The sequence below is a fragment of the Pagrus pagrus genome (genome assembly GCF_965226575.1).
Source record: "Pagrus pagrus genome assembly, chromosome: 14".
NCBI lineage: Eukaryota > Metazoa > Chordata > Actinopteri > Spariformes > Sparidae > Pagrus > Pagrus pagrus.
This window is the reverse complement of record NC_140198.1, coordinates 22,567,713-22,592,467: the sequence shown is the minus strand read 5'-3', so window position 1 is coordinate 22,592,467 and position 24,755 is coordinate 22,567,713. Positions and strand designations below refer to the sequence as shown.

Genomic DNA, 24,755 nt, shown 5'->3' with positions numbered 1-24,755 from the left:
GTCGACATTGTAAGTGAAATTCAATCCATAAATTGTGCCATCATTGTATCATTATTTATGGCAGAAACTAAAGTCACAGATTAATTATGCAGCCCCACAGATTTTACACAGGCAGCTTGATAACCAAAAGATGAGATCACGAAGCAAAGTGTGAGAAACTGAGTGTTTGCTGAGACTGTGTCTAATCGTGAGAAACCAGCTGTTGAAGTTGACAGCAGTGTGGCTCTATGCATGTTTTGAATGTGTCAGTCAGTTGCACTGGGGCAGTAGTTCAGAACATTTAGGGTTTGTTTCCTAAGGTCCTCCACAAGTATGACCAGTTTAGTGATTTATTTTGTGCACCGTTAAGTGTCTACATCACAGGTATAGAGAATATCTTGTGTGAATGGGGGCCTTCTTATCTACATACATCTGATAAAGCACTTTTTTGTTCTATCCTGCTTTTGAAACACTGTTCACAATAATTTATAGATTAACCTGAATATTACAGTCGCTGGGCTACAAAGCTCAATGAAAATGAAAACATTCTTTCTCACCTGCTTCAGATTTTTTGACAAATTGGTTCAAGAAGACAGGTTTCCCCAGACAAGATATAAATGCACACGAACGACTACAAAACAGAGGCTCCGATTTCGAAATATCATCAAACATCACCCTGTTGTATTGCAGTATTTTTGGGTCTATAAATCCCTGTCAGTCAAAAAGCTCACATGTGCAGCCAATGACACAGGAGTCTGCACGTGCACATGTTTATCTGCAAACACTCTGACAGGCTGAAATGTAGGCTGCCTCAGTCAGCTAATGCGCCCTGACAATCCCTGTGCGTGACAAACAGAAAAATCAATGCTGTGCTGGAATTTCTCAGTGGAGAGGAGTCATTAGCCCAAACCTGTTATTACTGTCCAATAGAGCAGCCCACAAACACACACATACACACACACATATATTTTACAGGGTTAACACAGGGACACACTCAACATGACATGCGATTAACCAGGAGACAACGTCAGGTAAAAGGACTGACTTGCTGAGGAGAAAGATCTAATTGACAAATCAATACAGCCTGGCTCTTGAACATCACTGCAGTGAAGTGAACCTGTCACACACACTCACCCACACACACATCCACACACCAGAGAAACTACACAATCAAACACAAGGTGGCCAGACCAGACTTACCATGGCTGGAGAGGAGAGAGCGAATAACACATGCGGCCTCAAAGAAGAAAGCCATGAGTGCGTTGTTGTCTGTGTGAGTGTTGTTTGACCTAAACACCTTCGCTGGCAGGCATCTGTGTCACCAAGGCAGTCGGGCAAATATTATGTCACTACTTAAGTCCCACTGGTTCCATTTCTTCCACTCAAAAATTCAACAACACAAGCTGAGAGGCTGACTCATCTAAAATGCCAGAGGAGTGAAATTAAGAGAGCTGGTTTGGAGCTGCCTATCACCGTTGAATACTACCACTGTTATGAACCTTTCAGACAGCACACATTCAAATTAAGGCAACAATGCTGTATTCAAAAACACCCACAGCGGGGGAGGAAGCAACTAACTCATACGGACAAAAAGTGCGTATGGAAGCTGTAAAATGCTTTGAGCTCATCAACGTGTGTCTCTGTCCTCTTGAAATTGTAACGTCACTTCCCAGCTGGCCAATAAAGACTGTCCTTGTTATGGTTTACGGGTCACGTAGCCATAGAAATCAATAGTGTGGGTGCATGTGCATGACTTTTAGGTACACTCCATGTACCGTATAAGGAGAAACTGTTTTCACATTTGTAAATGATTCAAATTATGTTGCTGCGAGCTTCTGAGTCCAGCAAGCATAGCGCAGTGAACTGATGATTAACTTTCACAGGATTAAGTACGTAGTTTGTTTTTTTCCAGGCCTCATCGGCTCTTATCAAATGGGGAACAAGGTTTATCATAAAATCTGCGACTCATTTGTAAATGTAAACACTGTCCATTTAAAAGAGACATGCATTGTCAGTGAGACACAGCACAAAGTCTGTCTAGACACATGTAATCAACTCTCAAGTCAGCTTTACTAGAGAGCTGCAGTTTAGATTCAGTTGCAAAGGTCAGCTTTGAACTTGTAGGGATATAGTTTTAAAGGTTGTCCTGAGTGGATATGCAAGGGTGCTAAGTGGGACACAAAGACACAAAGTTGACCTTCATGGGCCCCAATGGCTCACCAGACAGACTCACCTGATTGTGAATATTTGTCATGATATCATTGTCATGACATCAATCATGATAATCGTCTCTATTCACTGTATAAAAAATAGCTACGTAATTTTCCACAGTTTGAGGTTTGACTGGCACTCTTAACATGTCAGTGCACCGCCTTCTTCAGTTATGTTTTGATAGCCCCTAAGTGGAGAATATCTGTTTATCTAGAGGCACTTAATTTCTAACAATAGCTAAGTGGTGGTATATGGAAACTAGGGCTGCACAATATATGAAATAATTATCAAAATCGCAATAAGGCCAAGTGCAATATCCAAATTGTAGAAGCTGCAATTTTTTGAAGAAGGTAAAAAAAGTGACAAAACAGGACTGATTGAAGTAATGTAGTACTACAGAGATCCTACAAATCTTCTTCTGTAGATGTTTGGTACAGACCCCTGCAAATGTCATATCATCATGATTTTATTAGTGTTTTCAGCGAAAACAAAAATTGTGATACATGAATGATTATTCCCACTATGTGTAAATGATCAGTTTTTTATCATATCCTGCAGTGTTAATGGAAATGCACTGCATCATAGATTTTTCTATGACGATGTAATGTACGGAAAATTAAACAATTAAATCATCAATCGCAATTATTTGTTTGACAATTAATCGTCATGATTGAGGAAGTCTTACATACAGATAGCTAAGAGCCATCCATGTGTATACTGTAAAAACATGTTTATTCAGTGCTACGAAAATGCTTAACTAGAGCTGATGGTCATTACTGCACAAGTAGCCGAGCTGAGAGGTTGGAGAAACACATGTGGAGACCACAAAGCTATGAGGAAGATAAAACCACATGTACACTGCTAACATCCTGCATGTGCTGACAGGGCAGGACTGCCTGTAGAGAGCTTTAAAGAAAAAGAAAAAAACTTTGATTAACATGGAGATTTAACATTGTGGTCGGATGGAACCAACTGTAGATGTACCGTACTGCATGTGCGTAAGTGCTAACACTTGATTATGAAAGCCTCCGACTTGTTTTCCCATTTGCTGCTGTGACCTTAGAACAGTGACTAACAGCTACTAACTGAGGTCATTTTAGTGGAGATACTCTAGTTTTAAATGCGAACAAAGCTGCCTCCGCTCCTAAAATTATGACTGACAACCCTGATCCTTTTAATGTCAGCTCTCCTCAAGGTAGAAAATCTCATCGGACATGTTATCTTTTAATATCTGCCTGAAAACATGATTTAGTGATTTCATATCACATGTCCAGTTCTCAAAACAAATCTTGATTAACTGCATCAAATCCACTCCTAAACACAGAAAAAATAGATGCTTTTTGAGGGATTGACTCCAAAACCTGACATTTCCACAGACATTTAATAATACTGAATAGGTCACATTATGAAACTTGTTTCACTGCATCATCTTCAAATTACGCATGGGATAAAGACCCAGAAATTAAAACCACATTATCAGGTTGCTTTTTCCTGCTTATTCTTTTTAAACCAAACGCAGCATCCTGTTCCTGTTCCTGTATCATGTATTTCAGGTTTCTCTCTCATGTTTCTCTCTGGACCACTTTTGCACTCCACATAATGCTTAGGGAAATTAGTGCAGCCCATGAGGAAACAAACACTCTCACTGTGTCACTCACACCACAGATACATGCTCTACACAATAACTCATACAGGCTCTGGTGTGGGTTGATGGGGTTAGATCAATGAGGCTCCAGTTAATAAGGAATGGCTTGCACCAGTGGAAAACTGTTCAAACCGGATGAATAAACACACAAACACACAAACACACAGAGCACTCGGCTCTGCATTGCTCACTTCAGCGACTGCATAAGTCTATGCGATGTAGACGCCAAGTGTTTAAATCTGTCTAGTGAGTAGAGAACTACCTCAGCACTTTCAGAGCAGCTACTTCCACATGTGCTGGAAGAAAATTTATTACAAAGGGATGAAAGTGAATGCAAAGAAACAAATCAGAAAGATGATGAAAACACCAAAATGCTGCCAATGTTCTCCTCACAGAGCAGAGCAATAATACTAATGCCTGTGCATTAAATATATAAATAATAGAGTTCCTCAATCTCTGATGGCATTTATGTCCATACGACACCCCAAAGAATCCTTCCATGATGCATTCAAGGAGGCTCTGAAATGTGACATTTGCCTGTCAGCTGCTGAACAATATTCCCTATTGATGGAAATGCAAACACACAAAATTTACATTTTTATCTAGTTTGGTTATCATCTGTCCTCCAGGTTTGATTGTTAGACAACACAGCATGTGAATCCAACACTATTCTGCAGCCAATGCAACCAACAGACTTTTCCCTGCTTGAGCAGCTACACTGCCTCACAACAATAAGGTGACACTGACAGTAGATAAAGGGGCAAACTAAACGTTCACAGATTGACTGTATAAAGCATGTCTCAAGTTTCTGCAATATGATTATTATAATCAAAGTTAAGTCCCTTCTTCAATCAAGAAAATTCTCATAGCAAAGTAAAAATAATTTGCCGTACAGTCTGATCAGTACTGGATTTTTACGGGAAATTAAAAAAATCTGATAACGACATATCGTCCAATATTCTTATATACACAGAATTTATTCATAAATACACTTTTTTTGCAAAGATCCTTTGAATGTGGTTATCAAATATTTAATTTTACAGCTTAATTAAACACATACTGTAATATAAAATCAGAGCACTGAAACAATGCTTCAGCAACAGGAATTTTATAACTAAGTTTTTCTGCATGATGTTCTGTTAAAAAAAAGTTTTCATATTGGCATATATCAGACAACTTATACGCTCATACATATTATATCTGTGATAGGCCTATATCGGCCAATAAAATCAACCGACTGACATTGATCAGGCTCTAATTTATAGTTAACTAGATAAAACATGCAAACCTCCTGTGTGATCCTTTTAAGAGGTCGGAGGTGAAGGGATTCATTGAAAGCTCCTGTTTAGACACCATAATTTGACTCAAACACCAATGATGAAGTGTATTTCAATGACATACAAATACCCTCTGATGTGATTTTCACCACTGACAGCTGGCAGCAGAGAAACAATAGGTACCATTGAAGCAAAGAGTCCAGAGGTTCTCCTGAGTGGAGCTGGACAAGAAACTATACATGTATATCATCTTAGATTTTGGATATTGCTATATCATGATATGGTGTAAATGTTGTCTTTTCCTGGTTGTCAAGGCTGCATTAGACTTTCTGAACTTGCCAGACTGATCTACTTGTTCTAATAATTGGCTTTACCAACTTAGTCATTATATCCACATTACTGATGATTATTTATCAAAAGTCTAATTTTGCTAATATTTTATGAAAGTACCAATAGTCATTTCAATAATGTCGCAATATCAATATTGAGGTGTTAAGTCAAAAATATCATATTTGATTCCGTCGCCCACTCCTAGCATTTATGAAGTGCTTTTGAGGAGATTTCAAAATATCAAGATACATTCTGTGTACCGCAAAACAGCCTAAAAATAATCCCATTCATCCCAAATCATTTAGGCCACATCGCCCAGCCCTACTCCTGATAACAATCGCTGTGGTGTGTGTGACAGTAGAGATGGTCCAAATTACACTGCATATCCAAAATCTAAATCTGCAGTCCCACCCTGCCACCCACTCATTGACCTCCGCCTAATGTCAGCTCACATCACTCTCACTGCTAACCTCTCCTGACAGACAGCTCTAAATCCACCTGTCACTCTTGATAACCGGCCCTCGTTTCCATGGCAAGGACAAAGGCTGCCATGACAACTGGCCAGGTTGATGCAAATGCGTCCTCTTTGCTTGCCAATAGGCTGTTTGGTCATGTCGGGAGGTGGCCCGTGTTCCTGGAAGAGCCGCACTATTTATAACCGAGGACAAGAGAAAGTTTTAAAACTTAACAGCTTGAGTCATAAAACCAGCTGAGGGCTCCACAGAGAGAGAATACTGTCTGCTAGGGTCTTTTAAACTCCCTCATTCACTTCAACCCTCCCATACTAAACAATAAACCTCTGCAGGGATTATATGGATTGCAGCTAAGCGCACACTGACTATGAACCTGGCAGATCTATAGGTACATTATGGCTCACATTACTGCTTTCCTTTTTGTTTGTTCTCTCTTCTGTCATATGACCACAGCCTGCGTGCCAATTACTGCTGCATGTCAATTAATAGAGGAAACCATCCATATTAAAGTACAGATTGGGTAAACTAAGACAAAAGATCTAAAAAAGCAGTTAAGTAATGGGGTTTCTCTAAAATGTCTAAGGCTAAGTGATAAAACCGTTATGGAATAAGGGTGAGATGCTGACATTAGAAGACTGAGACATAGCACACAACCTATAATCATTTCCCATTACCCTCCTGTTGGTCGCTCACCAGGAAGGTAATGAAAAAACAAACAGTATGGCTGGATTGAGGCACTAAAAAAAAAAAAGTGACCTCTCCTGTGCTGCATCGCCTCCTCACTCCCACACCGGGCAGCTGAGTAGCAGCTCCTCTGCCAGGTGATATCACACAGATAGACCCCTGCTTAGAGCTGCGATGGCGGAGGTGCCAGCAGTTTAACTACACTGAGAATTTCTGTTGAAGTGAGGCCAGAGTCAACGAAAATGGCTGCTTCTATAACCTCAGTCATAAAAGAGTTTCTTTTAAAAGTGGGTTGTGTGTGTGTGTGTGTGTGTGTGTGTCTGAGGGGAGGTAAGTGTTATGGTCACTGATGGGTGAGTGGGTCTACAGAAACCTGCTAAGGCATACATCACCCAGCCAACATGTCCACTGGGCTACTTGAGACTGACAGAGGCATCCATCACACAAACACACAAATACAGCAACAGGGACACACATACACATGAACGGTAGACAAAAGCGTGTACACATATAACAGAGAAAAAATAGCATGAGCAATTTATATCAACTGCCAACCGTTCAGCTACATGAAACATCAAAAACACCGCGGATATGTTGGTATGCAAATGTAGCCATCCTCTGCACAGCTGCTGTACCTGCACGTCGAGATAACTAATTTCTCGCCGCCTGCCTCTGAATCGACCCTTATACATACTGTAGTGGCGGTGACAGCAGTATGCAAGTACTATGTGTGGGTGTTGACAAAGCAACAGCAGCAGCACATTGTGTCTATGGTGTAACAACAATTTATGCTGACAGATGAGTCACCACTAATGTCCTCTGTCATTTTTCAAAATCCTTCTATAATTGTATTGGTGAAACTGTCAATGCTGCAACTAATGACTCTCTAATTATCAATTAAAGGTCTAGAGTGTAGGGCTTAGTGGCATATAACAGGGAGACTGCAGATTGCAAACACCTGGATAAGCCTCCTCTCACACTACCCCTATGGTGGCTGCAAAAACGAGGGGTCCTCTCTAGAGCCACAGTTTGGTTTGACAGTTCTAGGCTACTGTAGACACATGGTGGTTCAACATGGCAGAGTCAGTGGAAGAGGGCCGGTTCTAAGGCTCATTCTGAGGTAACGAGAAAACTACATTTCCTATTTCCAGGGGATTATAAATTGATGATAACAAAATTCTGAATATTATTCAATTTCTGCCCCTGAATCCACCTAAATTTTACAACCTGGACCTGTAAAATCTGCCAATTATTTTCTTGAAAATCGATTAATCGTCTGCTCTATAAGATATATATACTGTCAAAAATGTCTATTAATCAGTTATCCACAACTTAACGAGTTTAGGTTTACAATGACATAAATGAGAGGAATGCAGCAATTAGCGAGATGAGATTGAGTTTTTGCTTTCGTCTACGAGGACGTAGGGGATGTACTTTTTACTAAGATGTCCTCCATTTACGCTGATTTCTTTTGGCTGGGTGTTTATTACTTTGGGAGAGAAGGCAGAATATCTTGCTTTTGATTAAGCTACAAAAAAAAATTTAGTTTTGTAAAGAAAAAAAAAAGTAATGTAATGTCTCATCGCTGTAAATGCACTTTTGGTGTCTTACAAACCCATGACGGTTAAGCACTTTGTGTGCATGACACTGAGCCAAAGAAATCAATCGATCAATTATCCAAATCGTGGCCAAAACATTTTCTGTCAATCAAGTAATTGATAAATCAACCATTTGTTGCAGCTATATAAATGTTGCAAAGCGGACTACACCTCTATATTTAAATGGGTTTTTAAAAATTACATTTTTAAATGTGTTTGCATATTTAAAAATGACAAAATACTGACGTATAACTCCATCATCATATTAGGGACGTACATATAAGTACAGAAACACATTGATAACCACATAACCTCGGTGTAGCAGTGATCCAGGGATCAGAGAAGCTGTCTTGTGACCAAAATGTCACTGGTTTAACAAACACTTAACCCAGTGGACTTAAAATATAATGTGTGAGCAAAAAGCAAAAATGAGACAAGATGCTCAGTGTCCTAGGGATAAATAAATAAATAAAACAAAATAGCTCCCATAGAATCTCCTGGTGCAAACAATCAACCTTCCCAGCTCTCTCCTTTGTCCATCTATAGGAGCTTGGACCTGCTGTGCAAAGTTGCAAACCTATTAAGTCAGGCGAAGGAAAAGTTGCTGCGGCAGTGTGAGAATTCAATCAGGGAGCTGGGCTGCCTTGCTCAGCATTTTTTTTTTCTAAAAGTAGGAGGGGGATTACATCATGCCCTGCAGCCAGCTAAAACTGTGTGGGCACCAAGAAGCAGCAAACTGCAAACTGCAAACTGCTTCTGTATAAGGTGCATGGCTGCGGTGACTGAGCACGCAAACACACACGCACACAAATACACACTTAAATTCACACACTGGTTTTTAAAGCAGAGATGTGTGTTCACAAGCTAGGGCCGCTGTGCACTTTTAAGTATCTTTGGGGAGGTAATTAAAGGAGAAAGTGAGTGTAAGCAGGTCTCAACATGTCTGTACATGTTTATTAATCAAACGTCTTTACTGTATATATACTGTATGTGTGTGCGTGTATGTGTGTGTTGGTATGATACTCCTCTGTGTCTTCAGTGCAGCTCTCAAAAGATGCAAGTGAGCTCAACATAACAGAACCAATCCTCTGAAGACCAGATAAAAGACAGAGAGAGAAAAAGAAGAAGAAATAGACTGAGCGCTGCCTCCTGTAGCTTCCTGTTCTCGACCCTGTGGAGCCATGACACCATGACAGTACATCAACGGCTTGACAGATGTGAGGCCAATGTGTGTATGTGTTGACGGCTTTTACACCTCCCTGTCCTGTGGTCATCAATCAGAAGGCGACACTGGGGAAATTAAAAGCCTTTATGAAGGTCCATCTTTACAGCCCAGGCGTGTTACTTCACTCATCAACATAAAGTATTTCAACGGCAGCAACATGACATGAGACTCTGCGGACAGAGCCAGCAGCTATATAGGATCACTGGAAACCAATTTAATCCCACTATATGCAGATATTTTTAATTAAAAGCTATAAAAATGAACTGAGGAGCTTTGGTGAGACATATTTTAAGTTTTAAAACATTCTACATTTTATAGAAATTATTCACCAGCTGGTGCAACTGCAGTTAAAGCTCTAAAGACAGAGAAGAAAACTCTGCACCAGAATCTCTGCTTCATTAGCTTTTAATGGATTCTCTTTTTCTGTGAAGCAGGTCCAAGAATCATCAGGTGCTTAAGTCTTTGTCATCACACAACTTCTGCTCGCATCCAGAAAGCAAAAGGTAAACGTGTCAGCTGACGACAAACAGCCGCTGGCCAGAGAAGGCAGGTGTGGAGCGACAGATTGCATTCTTTGCTTCCCCCCAGGAGGCACCTCAACTGTGATCAATTCAGCTTAGCTACTGTTTAATATGCAGACACATCCACCCTCTACCTTAGGCACACACCACATACAGAGATCCTCAAACAACTGAATTTGCAGAAATGTAAGTAATGATGCATGTGGGCCACATGTGCACACAGAGACAGACAGCAGATGTTTCGAGAGTCACAGACCCTAATCCAGACGGTTACTTGAGCCTTAAATTGGAATTTTTGTTTGACAAGGAAGCTCAGCGAAACCGCAGAGATGACCGAAGTGTTGGTGGAGCATTTTGTTAACAGATGTTTGTTGCAAAACAGTTGACTACAACACAGTTTTGTACAAGGAACAGTCAAGGGTTGAATTCAAGGGGAAGTGTAAGACATCCCTCTAAACCATGAAGGTTTGAAACACATCTGTTTAGCTAAGTAGAGTTTTAATAAAATATCAGCTTTTAAAGTCTGTTTGCATGGCTCACTGCACAGCACAGCGAAGGGAAGTTTTGGTGGGGGTTTGTGGGGAAACCAGGTGAGGCTGTTGGAAAATCTTACATTTAAGGTCACTTCTTTCTAAATGTAGTTGCTTTCACGGCTGTTGTAGTGGTGTGTGTGAATTAAACTAAATTCAGACCACAAGAGACTGTAACTAACAAAACATGATCACCACAAAAGAAGTCTTGCAGCACAATTGTTTCTTGTTATAAACAAGGAATGAAAAAGCAGTAAAATGGCATTTAAAATTCTCTGACACAAAAAGAGAAAAATAATTAAAGCTTCTGGCATTGGAGCAAACTTTCCCGAAAAGAAACAACCTTAGGGTCCCATAAATAATAATCAAAACTAATAACATATGAAGCTGCAACAATTAGCCAGTCAAAAGAAAATTAACTACCAAATATTTTGATCATCGATTAATCGTTTTCTTGATTTCTATAGGAAAAATGACAAACATTTGTGATGCCATTGTGGCTTTTCTTTGTCATATATGACAGTATATGAAGAGTCTTTCAGTTTTGGACTGTTTGTTGGACAAAAGAAGCACCTTGGGATCTTGGAAATTGTGATGAGCATTCTTCGTAACTTATAGACCAAACGATCAACCGACTACTGATGAAAATAATAATACCAGCCAGGGATTAAGTGTTGTAGTTATTCTCATTTCCTCTCTGTCTCTAAGGATCTATGAACACTTATTTGAATTGTAATTAATGAGGACCTGATCACTGACGGGCTTCACTTGAACCAGCATGATCACACTGATGGTCGATACGCTACATGCAGCATATACTGCAGATTTAAGCACTGCTGGGTGCGACCTGAGAGCTGTTACTGCTTAATGCTCTAAAAATAACCAACTGCATGAATTTCACATGAATGCAGGATGTGGCAGGTAGTAAGAGCAGCAATAAATATAGGTTACTTAGTTTCCTGAGAATGTGTGGATGCTGTAGCAAGGAGAAGTGTGAAAGTGTCATGGTCACCTTCAAAAGTGCGGATAAATGCAAGAATAGCAATGGTGATTGGCTTGTGAGTGAGTGATTTTAAAAAATCAGATGACTTCAGAGAAATATTAAAGGTGAAGTCCAAAGAATACATTTTTAGCTCTTAGTAACTGTAACCCACATCCAAAGACATTCATTCATTGTTGAAATAATTAAATATGTTGACCTCATCCTTTTATACAGGTATAATCCACAGATTATGTGACTACCTGAGAATGATCCAAGTGATTCAGACCCCAAATCACAGTTAAATGTCAGTGTGGGCAACTTCAGTTTCAACAAGATCTACCTGCTATCGACTTGATGTTACAGTAACGCATAATGATGCTACCTAACCCAGTGTCAAGAGCTGTGAGCAGCAGTGCTCTGAAAGTCTGTGAGTCATCCAGCTAAGCCGGGTCTTTGTTCCCCCTTTTCTCCTCATCCAGCCTGATCAAGATGATAATGGGTCGGCTCCTCGGATACAGCTTACCACTGTGCTCAGGAAACAGGCTGAGAACACTTTAAAAGGTCAATAAGCTGCAGGACTCCCACACATTAGTTACTGGGGGGAGAAAGAAAGGAGGCACAGACGGAGAGGGAAAAAGGAAGAGATTGCTCCTGAGCATTGTGCTGTAATGGAGGATGACAGGAGAGTTGCCAGTCCAAAATCAAAACCTTAACAGCACAAAACATCTTACACAGGCAGACAGATGAGGCTTCTACTGTTTTACATTGTGTGTGAATTCCACTACAAATGTACCGATTTGATGCTAATGAAGATGTGTGGCCATTATCCACTCCACAACCTGTGAGCACACATCCAGAGCACTTCCCTGCCAGTGGAGGGTCCGATAAAAGGCAATATTATCTCTTTATACCTCACATGAATGACAATTCTACTGCAGCTGCATATCTTCACGTGCCATATGCCTGTAGGCAGCAAGAGATAAGGACCCCTGCGCTGCAGAGGCACATGCATGAATTGCTGTTACCCCCATGTCCCTGCAGCCCCCAAACCCAACCAACCAATGTTACCATGGCAGCCAGCCACTATACATTGTAATTAGCTGGTTTAAATCCCCAAGGCTCGGACTGGTTGGATACAACCCACTGCCTACATAGATTAGAACAGCCACTGTGGACACGGGGCCTGGAGCCGTGTCTGTCTGCACACATGTACACAAGAGGTTGCATTCAAGTGCAGACACACCTATGCACACACACACACACACACAAAGACACAAACATCTACATAACTAATCCACTATATTTTATCCCCCAACCATGCACCGCCTTCCCTGTGTTTGTAAGCAGTACAAGGAAAACAATCCTAAACATGTACTGTAGAGCTACTCACTGCCAACACAAACCCACGTTCTGGACGGCAGCGCACTGTACAGCAGCTCGACTGTGTGGGCATCTACACCTCAGTGTGCACCAGTACCCTCTGCATTCGTGTTTGGGCATGTGCTAATGGAAAGTGTATCAAACTGTGCAGTGAAACAAAAGAGCTGCGACGAGTGAAGCTATTAAAATGCGAGCGGCTGTCGATAGCCCTCAGGGCAACCCTGCCAGTGATTGTAGTGTCTATTTATTGCACTCCCCAGCCCAATTAGACGAATATGATGCAGATTAGAGGCAGCGAGTTTGATACAAGCTAGGTGTGTCGGATAGAAGAGGATGCCCTGAGCAGTGGTGCGCTGCTCAGTCAGGTTCATGTTTCATCACAATAACACCATTAAAGTTGCCATAAATGAAAGGCAGAAAAAGAGCACCTCTTTGATATCACAAAGAGAGACCCTCTCCTCGGGGAGTCAAAGGGAGCGCCAAAATCGATGAGAAAGTTTGTGACAAAGAAGAGATCCATCTGGAAACTAATTAGGCCAAAAAGAGACATGAAGATAAAAACTGGCAGTGTGTGGGAGTGCACTCCAAGTGAGAATACATGAAACTTTCTGCTGGATTTAACTTCGTACAAGGACATTTTATCATGTATTTGAGCAGTCTATGGGGATATTTTGAAGGCAGTTTTCAGAGAGACTTGTTGGCTCAATGAGAAGGGCCAAACTGTTTTATTGTGTCTTGTAACAAAGAGCTGCTGGGCAACTACTAAGTTTGAGAATTAGTCAACATCCTGTTAATTACGTGAGTGTGATCACTTTGCAATGTTAAAACAGAAATCAGCTCATACACACATCAGTGTGTCGCATTAGCTTGTGCATATCAACCTTCACCGATGTGAAAACTATTGCACATGATTGCACCATACCAAGCCAGACATTTATGTACTTCGTTTTACTTTCAAGCTTTAAAAACGTCTGGGGCCAAACTGTTGCTCTTTTTAAAGCCAGATGACGCTGATTTTAACAGAAGACATCACCTGTGTTGGTGCCAGCTTGTCAAATCAAACTTTTTTGAATATAGAATTTAAATAACTGCACTACACTACGTTACACTCAACGATAATCTCTCACAGTAGGTATTTGGCTGTCTGTGAGGCGTGATCATCAGTTCTATTCAGAAAAAAGAGCTGAGGGCCTACACAAATAGGGTCAAATAAATACATTTGACAAATAAATGTCTCAGGAAAATATTGTTAATCTAATTAGGATCAGGCCTCTCTGCAGACTCGTGTTGTGATGCTTTGCTGTTCTCTTGTACTCACCAACCATTAGCCAATTGTTACTGCTGCGTATCTGCCGAGCAGTAAAAACTACACGATGTCTAGTGTGTCAACAAACATCCTACTTCCTGATTTACACAGACGGCCTCAGCTTTTGATTTATTTTGAGTATATTTTGGGAGATTTTTATTGAATGAGATGTCGGAAAGAGTGACAGAAGAGATAAGAGTAAGAGAGGATGCAGCATGATGCCTGATAAACTGAGAGTGCATTCAGAGACACAAAGCCATCTGGCATCGAGTGTGTAAGCAGACTGTGCACGCATGCATGTGCATGTGCATGTGCATGCGCACGCTCACGCACACACACACATAGACTGGAGAGGGACCTTGTGGATATCACTCCATTGATTTATTAGAGTTCGGTCCACCTACAAAAGGTCACAGTTAAGTGGTGAATAAACAGTGGGCACTGATTTAAAAGAGCAGCCTCACCATGGAAGTCAGTCTGTAATAATGCCAGCATCCTATATGGGTACACATAAACAAATACATTTCACAACTGTCAATCAAGTATCCCTTCCATTCATAAAGAAAGGGAAAAGGCATGCATCTCTCTTCTATCTCTGACAGCTTTTTTCAACGAGTTCATTATACTGCAGGTTACAAGCTCATTTACTCTTTACCTGAAAATACACCCTTTTTTCTCAGACTATCCCCCCGATGTAGTCCCACCACCTCCCATATAACATCTCTTTAAGATGTATGAACCCTTCTACCTGCCTGGCTGTTTCTATTCCCTCACTCTATTTCTCTCTCTCTATAATGTCAAAAACAACCAGGCTAAATGTGAGCATCCACTTTTGACCCCAGCAGAAAAATGACCTATTGAGACTAGAAGGCCAACTCTTCCTGGGGCCATTAATCTTTAATGATTCACGCACAAACACGTTCGGAAACATATACACATGCGTACACACAATAGGAGAGAGCGATGTCTACCTGCAGGATGACGGATTCTTGTGTTTGCTCACCTGAGTCTGTCTCACTGACTGGTCGTTGCTCGAGTGCATCCATCAGCCCTTTCAACTCATAATGGCCTCATCTCCCTTTCCTGTCTCCCCCTCTTTTTCCCCTCCCATCCTCTCTTTCGCTCGACTAGCCTGAATGCTTAATCATGGACCCTGCCTTCCGGGAGCATGTAAACACGCCAGCCGCACCATTGGCTGAGGCGGTGGTGTTACTCTGTGCCTATTGGCTGAGGGGAAGGGCGCAAGGGTGGCAAAAGAAGAAGGGGTTGGTGGTTACCATAGCCCTACAGGATGACTGCTGTCCATAGTAACATACCAGACACACACACACACACGCGCACACACACACACACACACACACACACACACACACACACACACATACAGCTCCAGCCCCTCAGGACATGGTGAAGGTCCCCACAGACTCACCGAACACAAACACACTCAGACACATGACACACCCTCTAACATCAAGCACAACAAAGGATTTGCAGGGCTTCACCCACGTGAAGATGGCAAGATATTTGGCACTGAAAGAATAATCTAGTTAATGCTGCTGTTTGAGGTATTATAGGCAGATTACAGCTCAGTTTAAACCAGTGATAAGCAAAATGAGCACCTAAGCGCAGTTAATCACGTTTCTATAATTCCTCCATTTCTATGCAAAATACTGACTGCACGGTTGATTTGGGGTCAAACTGACTACAACAATCATTATTAAAATAGCACACGCTGAAAAACACAAGTGAACGAACATAACCCCAATTCTGTGGTCAAAGATAGCCCGGGGCTTAACTATTTGTTTTTATATCAAAAATGAAAATCATACATTTTACATGAGCTCAACAACGTATATTAATTTAACAATGTATAGGGGAAATTACAACTGTAAAAAATTATCAGCTGTAGCTAAAAGATGTTAACAGTGTGAGTTATCCCGAAAAAGAAAAGAAAACAGTAAGTAAACAATCAAGGTAATTGCTTTTCAGACAGTTAGCACATCAGCTAGGTAGCCTTGGCTGTTCATTTCATAAGAAGGACATTGATGCTAGAGTACAATTTTTATATAATGGAATCATCTATTTATAACATAAGCTCTAACTTAAAGCTACACTTTGATAGCATTAGCTCAAAAAGCTAAAGTACAGATCTGTTAGCTTTATCCTTTATATGTTGTCAAACTCTTTACTATCAGACCTCACTTGATAGCAGTTTATCATTATCAGTTTAAAATTACAGTTATTTAGCTCTATGTAGTAGCATTTCATCACACAAATGCAGAATTGGTCATAAAATTAGAATATGGATATACTCCCCTAATCGTTCAGTCCCAATAATACATGAGGTCTTTGGTCTAGCATATTCTCTCTGTGTGTAAAAGCCAAAACAACATACTCAGCTGAGCCAAAAACCTTCATCTATTATTTAAAAGGTTGTCATTGAATGAACCCCAGCGGCCGTGGTACAAGGAGTACAACCACAGCAGGGATGTGGGCGAGCAAGCAGCTAAGTTAATGTTACAACTTAGTGTCAAATCCCTCCTTCACTCCTTTCAGCTGGACTTACTCACTTGGAACGATGAGAAATTAGCCATATCCGCATTTTAATGGGGCTGCGTCTTCACTGCAGCTGCACTGTAGCTGGAAATGTGTGGAGCTGTATGACAGTCTTAGTTTTACACAAATTATGGGAAAATACACAGCTTAAGCCTATAGATAATAGGATTCTCTTCTCAACTGCAGCTACAATACAAGTGTGTTTTTTACATGAAGTGACATAGATCCGGTCATAGTCCTTAAATAATATCTATGGTAAACTGGAAAAAAACCTTTCAATGGGGTGGCACTTGTTGATAAATGTGGGATTTTAGCTCATGCTAGATAAGAGCACCAGCTAAATTGTTTACTTTGCCATTCGCATTTCCAATCTCTCTCTCTGTCACACACTCAAAGCATTGAGCATTTGGCTCTCGCTCCGCAGCATCACACAACCATTTCCTGACTGTTTTGGAGAAGCGAAACATAAAGCCGATTACATAAGCATGAACCCCTTACCAGGCCCAATGGGAGGATAGAAGCCTGAACACAAAGCAGAGAAAGCATGGCATGGAAGAGGCAGTAGACATGACGGTATTACATAACAACACTGCTACGGGCTGACTCAGATTCTTTCTCCCGCTCGGTATGTGTGTGAGACAACAGATTGAAAGGTCTGTTTCTATAGCTACAGTACAGTGAAGGGAAGGAGCAGCTTCATCTATTGATCAGGATAATGGATGAGCTCGTACAGAGTGAAGACTTGACATACGGCACAGATTGCATTACACAACACACAGTTTCATTCCTGAAAAGCTCAACCTCACTCTGCCTGTACATTCAGTGGACAGATGTAGTGGCTGTTTCAGCACAATCAGCAGTGGTGCTAACAGCAGTTAATTGATTGATAATGGTGTGATCAAGTATTTACAGTCTTCCGACCATAAAGATCCGGGGTTTGATTACCGATAATGGTTGGTGTGGTGTGTTTTCCATCAAACACAAATAACTGTGTGTGAGCATGAGTTCTTGCACATGTTGCTTGAATACTGACTCATACCCCCTGCTATGTTTCAATCATTTTTGCTCAGTGACACGGATATCCTAAAGTGAAATATATTGTCTAACGTTATGTCCTGATACCAGCAATGAAAACATGGTGTCTTCACAGTGAATCTGAGGTTTAATTGGACCCTCTTGGTGCCTGTTGTCTTGTGTTCTTCTCTGTGGTCAAGCCACAAATGACATGTTTGGAAACAAGTCCAGATCAATGTGATCTGGACTTGTTTCTGCTGACACTGAGGGTAGAGCCAATGAGTGAGACGGAGAGAGACTGAGGGAAAGAGAGAGAGAGAGAGAGAGGGAGAGAGGGAGAGAGGTGGGTGGTTTGGTCAAAATAGATTTTGTATGGTGTGATAAATGAGACATCCCTAGTTGTATTAAAACTCCCTTTACAGCACTCTGCTGGGAAGCTATCCAGAATCACTTTGCTGTGCCCCTGTTTGCTGAGGCAGGCCATGTGACAGCCAACTAACTACTAACATTAAACACTTAAAGACAGAACTGGGACTGGATTGAAGGCAGCCAGGAGCAGCTAGCCAGCTCCATCAATCACAGCTGCAGAGGGGAACCGGAGCAAATTTTTGATAGGCAGGGAAACACATCATTGTGTGGTTAAATGTGAAGCAGAACACAGAAACATCTGTGCCACACAATCTTTCAATCTCAATTAATGAGACTAAGGTCCTAATTGTCAGGTTAAAACAACATTTAACTCTCCAACAGAATCAGCGATGGATGAGCGATGAAGCCAATGCATCATAAAGAAATCAAAGTGACTAACTTTTTTCCACAAGTGTTCAGGGTTTTAATAGCTAATGAATTCTTCTTTTACGTGTCTTTATTGTGGTTAAGAATATTTTTGTTCCAGTAAGATGAAAGAGACATATTTGTCTGGGAGCATGTTTGCCTTGGTTGACAGGTATGTTACACTACAGCGTTTTGCTATGGTGGCTACTGCTTGTTGGTCTAACATCAACACCAAACAGAATCCACTCTGCTGCCCAAATTTGGATTAGATTTGACCTATGAGTCAACACACACTCATGTATTTCTACAGTTTATGATTAGAGTGCATTCGCTGGTTGGCACCAGGACAGACAGCAGATTACTTCTCACCAGAAACATGTTATTAAATATTACTATTTGCAAGTACAGCAGAAAGCAGGGATTACACAGCAATATTTAACCCTTTACATACTGGTAAACAGCCCCCTTGACTCACACAGTGGTATTTTAATATGGCTTGCTGGTCTGAACCCAAGTTCTCGCCAATACACTGACAGGATGTACAGAAATGAGGATAGATTTATTTTTAATGCTCCCTCAGAGCTGCAAACATATTCAAGCCTTCCTCACTGTGACTGGGATTAGGGAAAATCGTTTTGACATACGTGCGTGCGTGCATGTGCACGTGCCACCTTGGCTCTGCCATTCCAAAATGCCCATATTCTGGCTCTTACATAATCTAGCTTTCCTTTGATGTTGCTTTAGCGTCACGTGGCTCAGAAGCAAGCCAGAGAGCAGTCTGGCTAATTCTTTGAACGCTACAGCACAGGATGAAGTCAGAGTCAGAGTCAGAGTCTGCCACTCGGGCTGTAGAGATGGCAACAGCATTGCAGTTTATGCACAGAAAAATATGGGCTTAGAGACAAACATGTCCTTGAATAATCCCATCCGGGAGCTTGGGAACAGTACAACAACAACACTTTTTCCAATTTGATATTCCAAAAAAAGGCCAATACTGGTCCGTATAGTATATCGGGCAGGGATACAAGATATTGGATTTTTGCTGATATCCAATATACCAATATTTTCCAACTCATATTGGCTGTTTGCAGACGTCCATACCAATATATGCATGTATTTTTTTCCACTTAACTGCAGAGAACATTGAGTCTCTTCTGCAGTGGAATTTACATATTATTATGCAGATGCAGACATGCAATACTTTTCAAAATGTACACATTTACTGGGCGAAGTAAAAAAACGATTTATCTAATGGTTAGAGTGACGTGTGCATAATTAAAGCGTCATCTTATCGGCCCGTCATATCAGCAGAAATGTTCATGTTGGTCTGAGTTGATTTTTATTTTAAAGCCTTTATCGGCCAATACTGATGACATGGTGATCTAAATTTCTAGCAAACTAGCTAAGACAAATCAACACTTTTACATCAGTGAAGGACAAAAACGCTGCTAGAGACAATATCCAATGTATGAACCACTGAAACAACAAAGACATCTGATACGCAGTACAGGATTAACAGATGAAGTGGTTAGAGACAGAAAATGGAGACAAAGGCACTCACAAAATGCATCTAAAATCAGATCATGGGTACAAAAAAAAGGACTACCCTTTTACCCTGCTGTAGAATATAATAAAACTGGTTCATCAGTTTTTACTGTATGTGTTAAAACACACTCACAAAAGACTTAGATCAAGAGAAGACAAAAAAGGGGCGGAGAAGCAAAGGATGAGGGGGAAAATAAGAGGTTTGTGTTGTAGTGTTTGCAACTGACATGCACACGCACATGCACAAAAACAGTAATAGCCGCCTGGGAGTCTACCACTTACGTTTCTGCCTGGACAAATGGGGCAGAGGATGACTGATGAGAGGTCTGGGCCAGTGATTTGGATTGAGAATGTGTTTTGTGTACTTACACTGATGTGAGTGCATACCGCTCTGCAAGAACTTGCAGCTGTTATTTTTTGTCTCCATTTAATTCTGCAGTTTGTTTGTCCTTGCCTATATGTGTTTTTTTGTGACCTAAATCTGGTGTCAGTACAACAAAGATGAAAAGAGGACGCAGTGGAATAGAAAAGCTGAGGCAAACGTTGCCTTGATCAGCTGTGGCCAAACAGCGGAGCTGAACAGAAAGTCTCATGGGGGAACAAGGCGGCTGTGGCTTCGAGCATCCACTCCCACTTTACTCAGGGAGTTAAGGATGTGTGGTCACCGCTTAACACTGAGCCATTAACACAGATTCAGTGGCTGCAGAGAAAGGATGCAATTACAGCCTAATGTTTGGTCCACTACATGGCACTCCACTACACTACAGGAAGGGTGGGACCGGGTCATCAACCTACGTTAACATCTAGGTATGAGTCATCTTCCCCTGCTAGGTCTACCATCTGCTGACGTGTTATAGCCTGTGAACTGGTGAATGGGCTGTTTCAGGGTCAGTGTAGTGGGACTCCCGGAGTGGGCTTCACATTGGCCCTTGAAAAGCTCACAAAACTGGGAGTGTATTTTTATTCCCGAGTGGAGGAAAGGGCTGAGTTCAGCAGCCCTTGACATATCAGTTAATTTATACTATACTATACACACACACACACACACACACACACACACACACACAGACAGACACAGGCACATGAAGTATACGATAAAGGATGGATTGAAAGCAAAAGGATGACGAAATGACAGGTGCACAAAAGAACTGTGCCCTTTTCCATGAGAAGAGCTCATAGTAAAGCCTGGATGGACCCTGTTGTAATGTTAATATCTATTGTACACATCCAGCCTCTCACAGAATTCAAATGTGTTAAAGCACATTAGGTGTTAAGTTATGATGTATTCTGTTTCTGGTCACAGTAATGCCAGAACCAAAATAGCATAATATTAAAATAGTACACGGACTAAGTATACAGCCCCCGGTGATCAAAATTCATTATCATCCAGTTACACAGACCTGATCCAGTTTTGAAAGTGGACTAATGCATTCACTGTGCTGAAACAATCCAGTGCTGTGATGCATTTACAGGTACTGGAAAATGATGGTTTCGTGAAAAAGGCCAATATCATAAAACATCACTACAGCATCACACAAAGAATATGAACTGTGACACTTTAAAGACATATTTAGACACCATGAGAAATACACCAATTCATTTTCTTGCAGTGATTAAGATGATAAGTTCTATACCACCTTCATGTCTGTTTACTATACATGAAGCTAAAATCAGTGGGCGAGCAGCTTAGCTTAGCATAAAGATTGGAAAGGGACATTTAAGAAAGCTATCAAGCTAGCACTACCACTACTTAAGCTAATCTGTTTGCAGGGTCACTGCATGCTGATCACTATTGGCTGTACCCGTTACTAGAATGTTATCTAATAGGTCACACTGAGCGTGGGTTTGACTGTAGAGCTTTTATCTGAAAAAACTGACTAATTTCATTGATGAAAATTACACTTGTTGTTTAATAATTACAATGGCATCTAGTTGTGCCACTTCCTCGATATGAAAGAGTCACAAATTATTACTGATGCCTTCTTATGACCTACATGGGCAAATGAGATCATGAGCAAGAAAAAAGACTATTTCTATATAGTTATTATAGTTATTCTCAATTTCTGTCCCCAGGCCCGACTCCAACTTATCCGGGTCTAAAAAGTCATAAAATTAAAACTACTTTTTATGGCAGAGTGCTCATGAGTCTCACAGCCTGAGGGAAGAAGCTGCTCTGTATTCTGGTGGGACGTCACCAAAATAGTGTTTAATTTGTTTCACCATTGTCATCTTTTGTCCGAAGGGGCCGCCAGAATCAACAAAAAAATTTAACTAAAATGTTTCTCACTTTGCTGTCGAGAATTATCCAAGGACAGGTGAGTAATGTCCTTCTGCACTGTTTACGTCCTTCAACAAGCTGCTAGCAAGGCTATCAAAAAATAGCCTTCGGCCATCTGCACTGTGCCAAGACACAGTCCCGTGTCTTTTCTATACTTCAGTTTACAGAGGTATAAACAAGATATATAATGTTGATTAGAGAGCCATAAAAAGGTGTTGGCAGGCAGATTTTTTTTTGAATTGTCTTTTTGGACAGAGCCAGGCAAGCTATTTTCCATCTTTATGCCATGCTAATGCTAAAGCTAATCACTAGCTTTGGCTTAATTTTAGAGGACAGACATGAGTGGTATAGATGCTCTCATCTAACTCTGGGAAGGAAAGCAAATCAAGAAACCATATCACTCAACCAGTGAAACTAGTTGCTGAATCGGCACAACACAAAGACGTTAATGTTGCAATAAGAAACAAGACGTAAAGATGTACAAACTCATACATTTATGTTTTATGTGTAATAAACAAAATGAAAAGGCTCATGACTGTACAGTGGGATACTATTTTAACACCATAGCTGTCTTTCTGATAGTCCCCAGTCCTCTTTGAAGAACTAACAGCTGCCTACAAAATACACTTCTGACAACATGCTTGAACTTTGGGTTTCCTTCTTTCTGTTTTTGTATCACTGAAATCCCAAACACCAACACCCGGTCTCTCCCTCTTCCTCTCCTATTCAGTCCCTCCCTGCAGATTAAGGCATGGTAACAATGGTGACACAGCAGAGCAAATCCCAAAAGGCTGTGTCATGTGCCCAAAAAACTCCCAACACACAAACAGACACAGCATCTCCACAGCACACAATCACAGCTGTGCCTGATGGGATGGCAAAGTGGTATACACTCCCTGCTCTGAATTAAAGCATGGAAAAAACCTTTGTTCATATCCTGCTTTATGTAAATGATCCTTATTATCATATTCCTTTTATAGAAAAAGTTGCTTTAATATAAAGTAAAAAAGAAACAAAAACAAAACAAGGTCTGACCAATTTAGGAGAAACAGCAGAGGGAATTGTTTCCAACTCATTATTGTTTCTCACTGCAACCTGAAAGCGCTGATAACACTGATCTGAAAACAGTGCCAAAGTGACCCAGTGTACAGTATGACATGTCAGACTGTGTCTCCAGCACGGCATGAAGACACACAATAAAGAGCAGATTAAATATTCATTATCACACAGCTTGTGTCCTCGATAGGTTGGAACATAAAGTTCTACCTCCAGGTTGTAAGCATGACTCACTCTCCCACACTACATTTCTCCAGGCTTTCCCCTGCCTCTGTGCCTGCTAGCAAGCAAAAAGCCTGACAACAGCAGACATGAGTTGTTACCACTATGAGGGAACGGAGGCGAAAGGAGGAGGAGGGGGGGAGTTGACCGTCTTGTTATGGACAGCCACAGTGATGCACGCTAATTGGAAGTCCAGAGAAAATGCAAAGTGTTCTCTGTGTGAATGTAGCTCTGGTTATAACACGAACAGGCAGCCGAAGAGATGGAGAAGGAGGGGGTTGCTGGGTAAGATGGCTAGAGGTAAAGACGAGCGCAAAGATAAATGGGAAGCGATGTGTGAAGAGGAGTAAATAAATGGATGGAGGGATACGTACTGCTGTAGAGGGTGTCGATCCAGGACAGTCGGGGCAGGCCACGAGCACTGAGGGGCTCCATCCTCCTTTTTTCTCCCTATCTCACTCACTCCGCTTCTTGCTTATTTCTTCCGTCCTTTTCTGTTGCTGCTCTTCGCGTTGCCTCTTTATCTTTTCCTTATCCTTGAAAGACAGCCTTCATCTCGCAGGTTGAAGCAAAAAGAATCATTTGGGAAAAATGTCAAAAGACACCGCGGGGGTCCAACAGGCAGACGAGCGGGTGAGAGAGCCGAAGACGGGAGTGAGTGAGTGAGCGGTGTGTGTGTGTATGACAGAGAGAGAGAAAACAACAGGCTGGAGACGACCACCGCCGACCGTTGCTAGGGGAAGGGAGAAGCACTCCCTCTCTCTCTTTGGCTTGCTCGCTCACTCCCATTCACCCCTCCTCTCTCTCTCTCTCTCTCTCTCGATTCTGCGCGAATGGCTCATCAGCCTCTCTCGCTCTCTCTCCCTCTTCGAGCTGAGGCAGGAATTCAGAAGCGATGCATAATGACTGTGTAGCAATGAGGTTTGAGTCAAACATGAATTAACTGGCAGATTCTCTTTCTCTCTTTAAGAAGCCTCATTGAATTAACGCCAAAGTTACTTTTCGCTATCTCTTCCCGCTGTGTGCCAACTCAACTGCTTTACCTTGCTGTCTTGTTATGTGCCTTTTAAGCGAAAATTTTCCATCTTTACTTTTCTTTTCTTCTCTTTCTTTGTCTTTACCAAACCAGGTAAATGTCTCAATGATATTTAAATAATGTTTTCAAGTCT

The 24,755-nt window shown here is 41.3% G+C and overlaps 1 protein-coding gene across 2 annotated transcripts in view; it reads right to left on the bottom strand.

The window, feature by feature from the left end:
- abr (ABR activator of RhoGEF and GTPase) overlaps positions 1-24,755 on the bottom strand; it is a 136,185-nt gene that overhangs the window by 89,689 nt on the left and 21,741 nt on the right. The window contains exon 1 of one of the 2 annotated variants that reach the window (XM_084374109.1): positions 23,961-24,330. The exons of the other annotated variant lie outside the window; for it this stretch is intronic. Coding sequence (XP_084230235.1) covers positions 23,961-24,021 — 61 coding nt within the window. The 5' untranslated portion in view covers positions 24,022-24,330. Of the gene's footprint in view, positions 1-23,960; positions 24,331-24,755 lie in introns of those variants that run through there. 2 annotated transcript variants of the gene reach the window in all.